Source organism: Pelecanus crispus, chromosome 2 (assembly GCF_030463565.1).
Source record: "Pelecanus crispus isolate bPelCri1 chromosome 2, bPelCri1.pri, whole genome shotgun sequence".
NCBI classification, from domain to species: domain Eukaryota; kingdom Metazoa; phylum Chordata; class Aves; order Pelecaniformes; family Pelecanidae; genus Pelecanus; species Pelecanus crispus.
Window position 1 is genome coordinate 96,449,388 of NC_134644.1, and position 14,842 is coordinate 96,464,229.

The 14,842-nt window shown below is 37.0% G+C and overlaps 1 protein-coding gene across 1 annotated transcript in view; it reads left to right on the forward strand.

Moving 5' to 3' along the window:
• Positions 1–14,842, forward strand: part of ABCA13 (ATP binding cassette subfamily A member 13) — a 208,996-nt gene that overhangs the window by 31,275 nt on the left and 162,879 nt on the right. The window contains 2 exon segments of the mRNA XM_075705757.1: positions 9,244–12,528; positions 12,530–13,939. Of these exon segments, the coding sequence (XP_075561872.1) occupies positions 9,244–12,528; positions 12,530–13,939 (4,695 nt within the window).

Consider the following 14,842-nt stretch of genomic DNA (forward strand, 5'->3'; position numbering starts at 1 on the left):
ATGTTTCCTAAATAAATGAAGTCGGATTATAAATAAGTGTATAACTTCTGTGCTTAACCTAACAGTTGCTGGTGGAATAGCAGCCATTACTTCATTTTCCCAACTTTGAGTGTTTAGAAGCTTTTTTTTTTTTTTTTTTAGTACAGTAAGTGACTTGATAGAAAATGAACTCTTTCATGGGAAACTTCTCTCTCTTTTTTTCTTTTTTCTTCTTTTTTTTTTTTTTTTTCCTGGCAAAGGGGAGGGAAGGAGATGATTTTTTTTTGTGTAAATCTTCCCTCAGGTTAATGGCTTTGGTCTTCAGGTAAATTAGTCTGAAAAGAAGTAGACTTGTCCATGAAAGCAAGTTGTAGTACTCACCTGGGAGACTGATCAGTGAATGCTGAGAGTTAGAGGGGTTCTTTTGTTTTATTTTTGCTGTTGTTCCCTTAGTTTGCCAAGGTTTTTGTAAAATCCATTATCTACTGTTGAGAGAGAGACTTCAGTCAAATTGTTCAATAATTTAGTACTACCTCTTGTAATTTGGTTCTTTTTTTATAAAAGGAAACAGCTATATTGCTGCTGTTGTAAGAAACTACAAAGTAGATGATATAGTGACTGCACAACAAAACAATCCCATAATTTTTCAGCAACTTTACCTTTTTGTTTGTAGTACACAATGTTTCTGTGCTCTACCTCTTTTGACTGCAGAATCCTGCATCTGGAGAGAATGCAGTCCGTACTTCAGGGTGTACCTCAGTGGCCTGTTATGAAGAGATTGCTTCTGGTAGATGGAGCTATAAGGAATGTAATAGCACAGTATTTATACTTCACTGAAGGTAAAGCTGCGTGCTTGTTAACTCAATGTTAACAAATGTTAACTCAAATGACTTCCACAGAATAACATGGGAAATGGGTAGCATTCCACTTCTAGGAGGGCATTTGGGCTCTGTAATACGTCACACTTAGATATTTACAGCAGCTTTTGAATTCCTAAAACTTTGTTTCCCTTAGTGATGGTAGAACACAACATAATACCCACTTTAATTTCTCATATCAGGAATAAACAATTTCCTTAGTCATTTTATATGATGTTGTATGCTGCTGTGGCTGTTGTTTAAAGATCTAACTCAAGAAAAAGAGCCTGCTAATAAAAATTAAGATTATCAATGCCTGAGAAGTTTCTGATGACATCAGTCACGTATGTGTGAACAAGAAGTCGTGGTTTTAGATTTAGATGCAGCTCGAATTTTCTGGCTGGTCATTGCAAGTGACGCAAAATGCTGAGTTGGACATACAGATTTTCTGATCTCGTTAAGTAAGGATTTGATTGAGGGCTGTGAAGCACAGAGGCAGGGTGCTTCTTTCTTTGAGGGCAATGCTTTTGGACACAAAGCTAGACTGATGGTGAAGGAATTGGAAGATGCCATTCTCGGAAGAGAGGGGGACAGTATTGAAGAACTCGGGGCACGTAGAGGTGTATTTTACAAGAAGTTGAGGAACTAGATCTGTTTTCAGGAGTTTAATGGAGTAAGATGAACTAGCTCCCATGAACTAGGAGGAGGAGTCAGCTATTGGAGGAACCAGGAGGCCTGGGCCAACACCAGAGAGACCAAGGAGTCTGGGGGTTGACCGAGAGACCTGTTTGTGTACCTCCTATGTGTGAGGCAGCTGGGGAGAGCTGAGGGACCTGGACCTAGATAGACTAAGTAGACTGAGTGTCCAAGAGCAGTTATTGCAGGGATCCACTCTGTGTGTGAGCAACCACATCTGTACCAGAAGCTGGAGCGGGGCTGCAGCCTCAAGGGCTTGTATGCCCAGGTGCTAGCAACTGGGGAGGGAGACTGGGATCCAGAGGCAGCTGCTGGGCAGACTGGGTGCCTGAGCCCAGCTGCTAGGGGGGGGATCCACACTCTGTATGTATCTATATGTACGTATTCCCTCTAACAGACCTTCATCTTGACCAACCAGGGAGGTGAACAGGATGAGGCCGTTGGTGCTGTTTGTGCGTGCGAGGGCTGCGCGCGTTGATCTGTGTGGCTGGCCACGTGCATTTGCTGTGTGCGTGTTGGCTTGTGTGCCTACCTGCCCAACCTTGCTGCCAGTTGCACCTGGGGGCATGGAGCTATGGCAGCCTCGCCTCTGTAGAGCTACTGGATTTGGCAACTCCCTAACATGAGCTGGTAACATTTCTGTGGTTGTCTTGTTTGAGAAGGGTGAGATTAGTTTTGCTTGGGAGCTTAAGGAATTAGGCCACCTTTCCGTATTTCAGAAGAATTTGCTGGCTAAATCATCAGTTACATATGGAAAGAGTCCAAGTTTATTCACAGCATTCATAGCTAGAAGCCCACACAGGACTTCGTTTTCCTTTCCTGAATATCATGAAATCTGGCTGAAGTCATTGGAGTTACTCTGATATAGCTGTGAAAGGGGATAGGGTCATGCTTTTGCCAGTATAAGACGACTGGTCTCTTCTTTCTGCCTTGTCTTGATGAGCCTTTTTCAGTGGCAGTGCAGGAGGGGAGCAGTCTCTGCTCCTCAGAAGTGCAGAGTACAACTGTGTACATAATTTGTGCAAAATGATGGAGTGCTTTGGGCAGGGATGTCATCTAAACCAAAGTGGAACCTTTATGCCTCTGTAACTGCTGTGTTTTTAAACCATATCATGCACATTTTTCTTTCCCAGAAGGATGCTTCCTACTGTACTGTCCCTGAATTACTCTGTAGGTTAAATATTTTCTTTATGGGGTGTGTGGGGGAAATGTCTTACAGAAGCTTTACGTAGCCTGGAAAAACTGATTCCCTTTGCCCAAAGAGATGGATTCATTCATCTAGACATCAGAAAGCTCTTTGTGGAGCTAAGCCAGGTATGTTGTTATTTAATGTTTGTATATTAATTTGCATAAAGCTGCAGAGGCTTGTTTGGGGGGATTAAAAGAACTTGCTAAGTAGAATATTTCACTTTTTATTCAGCAGCCTTTTGGTCCAACTTTACCTTGTACTTTTTTGTCTTTTGACATTTCATTGTGAGAATTAATACGCAGTGTGAATTAAATCTGTTCCTTCACCTTGAGTTAATTTTTAAAGTGACAGTATATTAATTACATTTTAGATGTTGATGAGCAATGCTTCCTATGTATGCAATGATGTGCTTGCAATGTTTGAGAAGAACCTGAGACTTCCACAGGGCTCAGATGACATTGACTTTTTAGCAATATACGTGTGCCTTGGCAATGGCTCAGAGGTGACCTTCAAGCTAAGTAACCAGGTGAAGTCACTAAAGGAATCTGTAAGTATTTCTGAATTCTTTTCATGTTTAAATCTTGCAATGCCTTACTTAACATTACTATTATGAAATGAAATAAATTAGCAGAGGTTGTAGCTTACTGCTTAGTGTTTGCTGTTAATAAGTGCATGGGTAACTGATTATTTCAAATGATCAAAATGTGCTTGGGGGCAAGGCACAAGTGGTCCTGTGGAGTCTTTTGGGTGGATGTGACACTTTAGACATGCTAAGTAGCTGTGGATTCCAGAAGAAAATGAGAAGGTTTGAAAGACTGCTTATTTAATCCATCTTATGTTGAATTTCAATAGCATCAATATTACAAATCTAAGCAGCAGGGCCAAAGCCTCAGGTGAGTTTCCCTTTTACTGGTTTCAAATATTGCTTTCTTTACTCTGAAAGGTCCTGCTTCTGCAGAAAGTAACTCAGGGGCGACAGAGCCTGCCAGATCCAATAATGGATGATTATTTGGGATGGCAAGAAATGGAAGAGCAGCTAACTGAAAATTATGCCTATTACTGTGAAATTAATCAAATGCTCAGCACAGAGGCACCATCTGAGGAGGATGTCCGTTTCAGCTCTTGTCAGGAACAGCTGCTCTTCTCACTGTATGTATCTTGTATACCTTTTAATACATAAAGATCCTCACTGGTACCAACCTGGAGTAAGGTATTTATAACCAGTAACCAAATAGATAAAAAGGTTAAACCCCTGCTTTTTGCTTTTGATTACCACCCAGTGTTAACAATTTTCTATAAGCACAAACAGGAAGGTAGAGGATGATTTTTTTTTATTAGTATTAGTATTTGGGGGCATAGGGGTGGAAATAGGCTGAGGGTAGGCAGGTATCTAGGATTTTAGAAGCCTATTCTCCCTTTTTATCTTCTCACATCCAAGCATTTTCTGCAACTTCTCAGCCTGCTTCCTGGTACATATCTCTCTGGTACTGTGCTGCTCAGGGTGCTTGGAAACTTGGATCTGAAAGACTCCTGGGAGATGCAGGAAAACACTGAAGAGGGGGTAGTTAGAAAATGCACTAGGAGGGGTATTTCAGCCTCAGGTTACTTTCTGAACACATCAAGTGGTCAGTGTTCCTCTATTTTGGCAGAAAATCCATTCACCTCTTTATTAAGTTGATTGTCATTTGCAATGACTCAGTAATTCTATTGATTTCAAACTTTAATGATCTTAAATCAGAGTATATTAGAGATAAATCCCGATATCAATAAAGTGCTTTAAAATAGGACAGGATTTTGTTATTATTGCTTGGCAACGTAAAGCATGAGCATAATGCGTTTAATGTGAAGTTGCGTTTATACTGAACAGATGTCCTAGATCACAAACTTAAACGTGTGTAGAAGACAACTATCTACATTGCTTATGCATGTGAGAAACTTGACAGAAGAGTTTGCTATTAAAGCAGTAAAACTATTAGCTCTAAGCATTCAAGAATCTGTCAGAAATTCCACAAGCTGCACTGGCAGCAGGAATTAAATCCACAGATATTAATAACATCTTAGGCATTAAAATTTAGGTCATTTTTCCTGTCCCTTTTGCTGTTGGTCAATGGTTGATTGCCTTCCCTCCCTCCATGTTTCTAAATGACTATGAAATCACCAGGAGGACTAGTTTTACATTTCCTTTTTTGAGCATCAAAAACACTGATAGAGCTAAAAGGCCAGTGGGAATAGGGGCTTGTGTTTAAGTAACATTGAAGAGCAAGAAAAGCTCGGTGCTATTTTTATGTGAGGTGTTTTGTTTTTTTTTTTTTTGATTGATTGTTTTTTTTTAGGGACAAAACGATTTGTTTTTAATGCAAAGGTGTATTTCAGGACAAGAGGATGCATTTCTTGATAATTGCTTTCAATTTCAAAATGTTACTTTTTGAACAACAGCATTTTGTTGGGGGGTTCTTAAAAGGCTTTTTAGATTTCTTTTTTTTCTGTTTTCTGCTCACAAACCTGTGTAGTAAAGTCTAGATGTGCTTCGAGTGATGTGATAGCTACGCCGCTAATTTCTTTAGCAAAGGACTCTGCTATTGGCCTGCCTGTCTCAGTTCCTGCCTAAGTCAACACGACTGTCTGTATGCATAAAGTAGCAATAGCATTTAGCTAGAGATTTACTGAGAAATGGCATGTTTTGCAAGGTAATTTGACTTTAAAAGAAATCACTGATTTAATCATGGCAGCCTTGTTTTCTGTGTTATTTCAGAATTAATGATACACTTGAAGAAATTATGTTTGCTTTTGAGGGAAACCCATACTGGAAGGATTTGACAACTTTTGTCAGCTGGACATGTGAGGTAGCTCAATACATGAATGAGGAAGCAGGCTCCGCAGGAGGTCAGTCAGGTGAGGAAACAGCTACTGCACAGCACAGGCTTTATTCTGATAGTTCCCTGTCTGGTTTAGAGTACGGTACTCCTTGGAAAGGGAAAAGGTGATGATTTTTACATTTGTGAGCCTGTTCCTGTTTGTGTTCCCATCAACCCCAGGATTCATCAGCTGACTGAATCATTAGCAAGGAAAACTTAAAATATACAGAGCCTGAATCTGGTAAATAGCTGTGATTTTAGGGCCAGCTGGAAAATTTTTGGATTGTCCATTCTATTGGGAAAATTCCAACTGGTTGAACCTGGTTTAAGACTACTTTGCAACAGTACTCTGTCAGGAAGGCTTCTTAAGTCCGGGATATAAATGGGAGACCAGGCTATCTGGTCATCCAGTAAAGGTATTTCTAGGCTTGTTTCATGTTAGGCAAGGACTTCATGCTTGATTTCCTTCATCCCAGTTGTCCTGTCATATTCCAGATGTCCTGACCCATCTGCTATTAACTTTCTTGGAATACACTAGTTTTTAATTATTTGGGGAAAACTTTGAAATATCTGAGATTTATGCTGAGGAATGGGTGATCTTCCATTTCAGAATTCTTTCTCATTAAATATTTGTGTTAGCTCCACTAAAATGTTGAGAAGAGGATGAAGCAGAGCACAACATGGCTGATCCAAACAGCTCTAAAAATTGACATCACCCAGTATCACCTATTTGTTTCCTTTAAGTATTCTCACCATGCTCCCAATTCTTCCATTTTTTGACCACTTCTCTTTCCAGCTTCTGAAGGATTTAGGTAACTGATGGAATTTTTTTTAAGCTAGTTCTTGGGATTTGTGAAAGATCTTGCTCTTGCTAAAGATCTTTTTCTGAACACACTTTCAGGTTTTTTTCCTCTGCACTTTTTTTCTGTAGAGCTAATCAGAAATGTGCTGAATACCTCATCAGTAAGTGGTCAGCTATGGAATGTATGCAAAAATAAGCAGTACTTTTTAAATCAAAGAACTGTGTTAGTGAAATGAACTGTTCAAATGTGAAATGATTGTACAGGTTTTGTAACCTATTACAGTTCCAGATTTTTCAGTTATCTGGTCAGTAATAGTGAATTTCACAGAACTGCTTTCTCTTTACTGAAATTCCAAGGAAAAGGAAATATTACAGTTCATTTCAGTGCTAAGTACAGCACTAAGAGCACTCTGGTATAATAAAACTAATCTTATTTGAGCTAGGTCTGCAGTTCATGTATAATTCAAAAGATATCTTCTTCCTTTTTTCTGTAAGGAATTGTATTTGAATTTTTCTGTAAGGAATTCTGTAAGGGAAACACAGGTGTGCCTTATGTAGAGCTGATATTTATTATAATCATTCAGTAAAATTAACATCAGACACTTTGATAAAAATTGCATATTTACTTCTTTTAAAATATATGTAATATATTTCTCTTTCTGCACACATTCAAGTCCTAAATTTTGTAAGACTTACTCAGATTGTTTCAGTGGGAGTCAATCAAGTTGTTCATAGATGTGTTCATAAAAACTTTTTTTGATCTGTCTCTTGATGTTGAAATTTTTATTTTCTCTGTAGATGGACTAGAAGCATCTCTATGTTCTAGACAAAAGCTCAGTTTGCAGACCATCCTAGGTCATTATTTAACATTTGTGCAAGACTTACCGGATTATTCCTCATTTATTTCCTGGGCATGGTAAGGTTGAACTAGTCAATGTAATTTCTTTGTTTAACCATTTTCCAGAAATCCTTTACCCCACCTCCACTTTGGACTTTTGTAATTCTTCAACATAATTACCCTGCCTCTTTTCACTAAATGACTGGTGTGTTTCAGTATTACTAGGAAGAAATAGAATCCTGCAAAGAAAGTTATATCTTTGTGGCTGTCATTCAAAAGCATTAAAAAACCTCCATCTCTGGTGTATTATCAGTAGTAAACAAAGTGGTGGACTCCTGATGGTTCCAATGTATTGTTACAAGGGCTTCTTGTCAGTAAGTTACCTGCATTATAACCCTGCTAATGTCTAGATGAACAGTGAAACAGAAGGCATTTAATCATAGCTCTGTTTTAAAAAAAGAAAAAAATATCCCTCATGGAACAACTTTGGACTAATTGTTGAGTGCTGCCTCTGCTATTAAGTGCTATTAACAATTGACCATGCTATGCTGTCAATCGCAGCTGTTAATAGATAAGAATACTTTCTAAATTACACTTCTGGACTTTGAACTTTCTTCTTCATTATGCTGCTATTTAGCTTTTTGCTAAATCAATCCCTTGTTTAACCTATCAAATGGAAATAACCACTATTACTGCAATGAAAGATGAAGAATCAAAAGTTTATAAATGGCAGAATTTGAATATTTTCTCCACAGTTAGACAGATCACGTCATGCTTTTCATTCAAGCAGAACTCAACAGACACTTTAGCAGCTTGATTAAAATGGGTTCTAGAAGCAAAGAACTGGTTTGTGGTTTCAAAATCTTAGATATTTTTGATATCTACAGTAAAGAGAAAATGGAAGTTAAGGAGTAGAATGCAAATTGATATCTTGAATGTTCAATTACTTTTCTTCTGTGCTCTTCTCAACTTTGTTTTAAAGATCAATACAGACCCATTTGCTAGGATCTGGATTTGGTCCTAAATAGTGTTCCTAGAGTATGCACTATTTTCTCTACACAGTAGTACTAACAAAATTACCTGACTTGTTTCAGTTTTCTTTGCTATACCGGAGGTATTTATGTGACCTGAACAGGTCTATGAAAGAGATTCTGTGAGGGGAATGCTTTTTTCCCTATGTCTGACATCTTGGTTTCTCTCCTGTAGAAGCCATTCCAGTAATTGACACAGAAATTCCTTCACAAAGCTTTTTAATGGTGTGTGGTGTTTTGCTGTTCTTCACTATCAAAAGAAAACATATTAAAGGAGAAGGTATTTTCAACTTGAGACCTTTGCATTGGAATGCTCCTTTTTCTATGCACCTCGATCTTGACCAGTCTTACAGAGCTAGTAAACATTTTTTTCTTTTGATAAATAGTATTGACACAATGGAAACATCAGTTGGAGCATTTCAATTTTCACTGTGATTTCATGCTTTGGGCTTTTTTTCTACATATTAAAATAGCAGTGTTCAGCTATCAGTTGGTCAACTGGAATGTTTTGGCTTTCAATAATTATGATAAAACAAAAAAAAATTCTTCAGAATTCACAGAAAATTAGAGATTTTCATTGATTTTATTGAAGAGTTCCTTTCTATAAAATAATTAATCTGTGGAGCATAAAAGCTTTGCTCTTTTCAGCAGCTGAAAATATGATGTACTTAAATTAAAGGTGTTTGACTCTGTGTTTTACAAGCTTGCTTATAATTACTGATAAAAACACACTTCTTTAATCTAGCTGCCTATATTCAGGTTTTGATTTGAATGTGGCTGTCGCTTTTCAGTGAGTTTTGTTGCATTTTTGAAAGCCAAAGTAATTGTCATTTGTGCTATTTCAGGTTTTGTAGTGATTGATTTATGACTGCTATTTAAATGATATTTGAACTTTATTTGAATTAAGTAAATAAAACTACATTCTAAAATTATATATTTAACCAATTCTTGTCTGCCTGGTAACTAACAAGAAAAAACCTGTGCTTAATTTTTCAGGATTTTGACATCTTTCAAAGAGTTTTTGAAGAGAGAAGAAAAATTATGGATTTCTGGTGAAAAGGAAATGGATCATCTTCTTCATCTTGTAGAATTCCTAGAAGAAATTACAATGCTTGCTGTCTCAGCTTCTTCAAACCAGTCTCTAATAAAAAATGTCTTGAATAATACAATTATGTGGATGAAAAATTTTGCTGAGGGGAAGGATTCTGCCACCAATTTCTCACTTGCAGTTTCTGGACACCATAATGAGCTACAAAAAAATTTCCAGCCTCTTCAGAGATTCTGGATGAAAAAGAAGACAGAAGTTTTCCGGCATATAGTGAAAACTGTATTCTATGAACTTGATTCTAGGCTCTCTCATTTGAGTCAAGTGGAAGAGGAGGAGGTATTGGAGACCTTATCTAGAATTACATCTTCCATCACAGAAAATAAAATCCATTATATAAGTATGCTATTGCTGCAAAATATCCAGACTGATTGGCCAGAGTTAAATATTGCTGCTTTGAACCATCTAAAACCCTTAAGTGAAAACTTCCTAAGGAATTTCTATGAGGTCAGATCATTGACTGATGATCATGTCAATGTGTCTTTCAGCACAATTCATGGAGTGAGTAATGCCTCTTCTTTGTTACTCTCAAATGCAACTTTTTCATACAAAGTACAAGAATTAGGAGAAATTGTGCACAATTTCTTCAAAAACATCCAAAACTTAAACAGTACTATTGTAGCCTCACTTGTTCCAATAATTTTCTCTCTGTATCAGAATGATGATCTGATCTTAAATATTGAGAGCAATAGCACTCTGTTAACATTTCTTTATGAGACTTCGAAAGATATTTCATCTTTTCAAATATGGCATGATTTCCAAGATGGGGATCAAGTTTTTGATTTTCTGTCTGAAACTGTTGATCTTCTCTGGAACTTCACCAGTAAGTCTCTCTGTGAAAAGTTACTAATCGTTTACAACTACACAGAGTTTCAGGCCCAGTCTCTTGCACAGAAAGGAAAAAAAGAGATGCAAGTTGTCTATAGCACTCTGAGCAGCCTCAAAACTTTGTTTATAGATGAACAGCTCCAAACAACTGCGTTTTGTTATTTGGAACAGTTTCTTGATATCTCCCCAGAATGCCTGGTAAATAATGGGTGCGTTGATTTTTATCTAACAAACATTACTTCTGTAGATCATTCAGCAGAGGTTTACAACTTACTTTTGCTTCCATTGGACAGTGTTCTGTCTAATATAACAAACTTGGAAGATAAGGTAAGTGTGCCTTCTGCTTTGCACTGCACTTTTACATGGCTTCAAGCCTGGACAGAGATTTTTGAAGCAGCACCCAAAATCTTAAATTTGAATTCAACCTTTTTCGTCTGTCTAAGAAATGACTTGGCAAATCTCTCTGAAGGCCTTTTAAATCTCACTCATGATGAACTGTGCAAGAATACAGCTATGGTTGTTGTTGAAACTACAACAACAGCAATGAATCTATTAAAAATCATATTTGAAGGAGGTGGTGATTTAAATGACTGGAAACATTTTGAAGCTTTCCTTGCTAATCTTCAAAGAGTATTTAACAATGCAGTTGATGTCACAAGCCCACTTAAAGGTAACAGTATAGGAAGTGTTTTAGAAATGATGGCAGTCACGATAACGGAACTGCAGAAATCTATACTGAAGGTTGTTAACGGAGAGTTTTTGAATTCTTGGCTTGATACTTTCATCTCAGGAGGATCTGAGGGAGAAGATAAGGGTGCTGATGTATTTTCTATTAGAAATTCCCTTTCTGCTGTTCTCAAGCTCTCCCAAAAGGAACTTGGAATTATTCTTACTGAGATAAAAGATACAACTGCTTTCTTTAAAAGTGTATCTCAAGACAATGATATGGTTTGTATCAGCATTTTCCAGAACATTACCAAACTAATTCTGGACGATACTCTGAAAGACATAAGCCGTTCACAAATAAATTTTTCATCTCATCTTAATTACTTTTTAAACCTTTATAGTACAGTGGATGAAGCAGAGGATTGTAACAGATGGATACGCGGATTAAGGAATCTTGGTGAAAAATACAAGACATCTCCGCACCTTGAAAGTGCAAAACATATTTTATTTCTACTGAAATCTCTGGGAAACATTGAGACAGATGCTAAGCTAATGAATGTGATGGACTTTGTTAATTTGATTTTTAATTTGATACTCCCTGAATGTTCCCTAACTGGTTCTGACATGACTTGTGTAAATGTTTATTTCAATATTATAACAAAAACTTTAAAATTTATTCTCCCCAAATTTTATGTAAAAGATGATGTTAGCGTGCTTGAATATATTTTTACACTTTTAAATAACTCTGGAGGGCAAATACAAATGTTTGTCAATGATTTAGTGGGACACTTACGGTATGCATTAAATAAAACCCATTTTAGTCAGTCAGTCCATGGATTTAACAGGACTTCAAGGATGTTCCTTAATCCTTTTCACCATGTTCAACTTTCACCAGTAGAACTTTTGACAGAAATTCAAACTCTTCTGAAAAATAAAACTTTTGAAATCCAAGAAAACAGCTCCTCTCATTTGGATATTGAGATTGAACCTTTCCTGCATGAGAAAAATACAAGTTTGTTGATGGAATTCTTTCAATATGTGATTAGGAAAATTGACTCAGACCTGCAGGGTGAACACAAAACATTTCTCCAGAAACTGAATATTGAACTGGTAAGGAAGGCACTTAAAATTTTCAAGTCTTCTAGTTTTACCAGCTTTCCATTAAGAGATGAGAAAGAGTTTCAAAAACATATGGTAGCCTTGGTGCAAAATATGAGGAACATGGATGTTGAGTTCTTGATAGGTCAATTCAAACAAGTCCAGAGGGGCCTAGGCAATTTCTTTAAAAATATCAAACCTTTGTATATTGAAAAGTCTGAGTTAGGAATGTTAACAGAATGGTGGGATGCATTTGCAAACAATTCGTGTAATTGGAACCTGACTGGCTTATGGCGAATAACGCGACTCTTTGAACAAGATGAGCTCTACAATATAGAAGAGGTGTTTCATCTCCTCCTCAATGTCATCAGCCTTACAGAAAGATTAGCTCATGGAAACATCACGGAAGCACTAACTGAAGTATATGCTTTCATACTGACTCAGGAAGCAAAAATGCCAATGTTTACTGAAGAGGAATTCTCTAATCAAGTAGAAAGTCTTCTAATGTTACTGGAGACGCTGATGGATATGTCTGATGAACCTGCAGAGGCCTCAGTTTGTTTTCGTGCAGCATTCTGCTGGACTTACAACAGCAACACCTCAGAGTGATCCCACTTTTAAACCTTGTGACTTTGTGCATAGCAATTCTACTCTTAGTTACAATGCGGTCACCGAAGTCATTAAGGAGCTGAAACTCATCACCCTGGAGGACAGTTCCTCCTGCAGTAGGGAAGACTTTCAGATGGATATCACTCGCAATCTGACTTGCTTTTTTCATCAGATCAAAGAATGGAACTCTATTCTTTTGAAGTTTTCTGAGCTCCACCATGTAAATGGCTCAGTTCTCAAAGAGCTGCTAGATTTTTGGAATGAGCTATCCCTCTATGCTGTGCCACTGCAGATGAATAATACATACTCAATCAATTGTTCCTCCACATTGAAGAGACAAGTGGCTTTACAAATCATAGAAACACTGGGCAGTATGCCAGTGGCAGAAATGGAGATGTCCAAAGGTGTTCTTGAACAGCTGGATGATCTTTATGGTGGTCTAAGTTGGAACAGACATTCAAGAACACCACTTATAAAGACTGTTCTTACTAATGTTAAGAATATGACCAGTGAAGTTTCTGGACTCCTGGATACAGAAGCTGTCCTTTCTTTTCTTTCTGTAATTCAACCTTTAATGATGTTGTCTGCTGTTGGAAATGAGACATTTTCAATGCTTATGATATTATCAGCTTTAAATAGAAACAGTAATATATCTGATAACTTTGATAACTTCTGGTTTCCTATAGTTACAAGCATAGAAGATTTATTAGTGAATTTTAATGTTAGACACTTACTTGCGGTGATAGACCAAGAGTTTCAATTACTAAGGTTAGCCACTGGACAGTCCTCTTCAATGGCTCTTGGTGCTTTAATAGAGCAGTTTAATAATACATCATCTGTAGATGCTATGTTAAGAAAATTTGAAGATATAAAAGAGATTGTGAACAGCTTTCTATGCAAGTGTAATAAAAATTATTCTAAAATAATGCATGCTCTAATTCTCCCTCTGGCTAATGAAAATTCCTCGAATGACCTCCTGCTGGTTGTCAAAGACATTATTGACTTTCTGGAACTAGTCCAAAATAAGTCTAATGAAGATTACACTGGTACGTTGTTTGTTGATGGTCATCTTAGCAGAGAAAAATTGAATAATACTCATACTGCTAATTCAGTTTTGCTAAACAGTCTCTTTCATACAATTGCTGATCTTGCTGTTGTAGAAGCAGCCCTGCATACAAGTGATATTGACCTTCAGATAGTTGACTTAATTGATTCATTTTTTGGTAACACACAATATAGAGAAGTTTCTACTCAGTCCCAAAACAGAACTCTGAAGATCATGCAAAAGATCTTGCAAATGATATTTCAGTCTACCATAGAACATGACAGCAACAAAATCACCTTCTTACTAAAGGATTTGCATAAGGATATAATGGCAGAAAAGAGGTGAGCGTTTTCTGTGTACTCATTTTGACAGTGTGCTGACAATGTCAGAAGGGCTCTTTGTTTGTAAACAGATCAATCAAAACTTGTATTAAGTTAATTACTGTTTAATTTCAGATTTGTGCCTTTCAGTAAAATAATCTTTTGTATCAATGTACATTGTTCAGACCAGCCATATTTGGTATCCCATTATACTGTGTGGACCAGGTTATTGATACATTCAGTCATCTGTACAGATACTTGAGGTGGTTTCTTTGAATTATTATAGAACCAACTATTTAAAGATACTAGTGTTTTAAAATCCTTGCAGGTCTGAACACTGAACCCACAGTTATTGGTGGACAACAGTCATTTTGGTTATGGAGCTAAATATTATGGAATGCTTGGGACTAATATTTTGTGTTTGTTTTTTTGTTTGTGGTTGGGTTTTTTTTTGTTTTCTATATTTAAATGTAGATATACTGTATTTGAAATGTCAACTTAAATTTGCTGATGACTTGTACAAGCAAGAGGACCCTTTTGGGACTACGGCTATAGTGTTAAGTTGTCCAGTTTAATGAACACATTTTCTGAAGGAATCTTGAGCCCAAGATAATTTTTGCCAGATTACTCAAATCAAATGTAATCCAGCAGCAGAGGAAACTCTGCTTCAGGAAAATATATACTGACAACTTATTTAATAAAAGTACTGCAAGACTGAACCTGCTGCATTTAAGTAATACTCACTGAGTGAATCCCACACGATGGTTGCTCCAAACAGCTCTAGTGTGTCTAGATCCATCAGTAGTGGAGCTACTGATCCTACTGACATAGACCAGACGAGAAATGGAATACTGAAGTTGATGCATGACTCTGATGTGGTATTTAGACCTTTATGATTAATTTTATGCAAATATGTCAAACCCT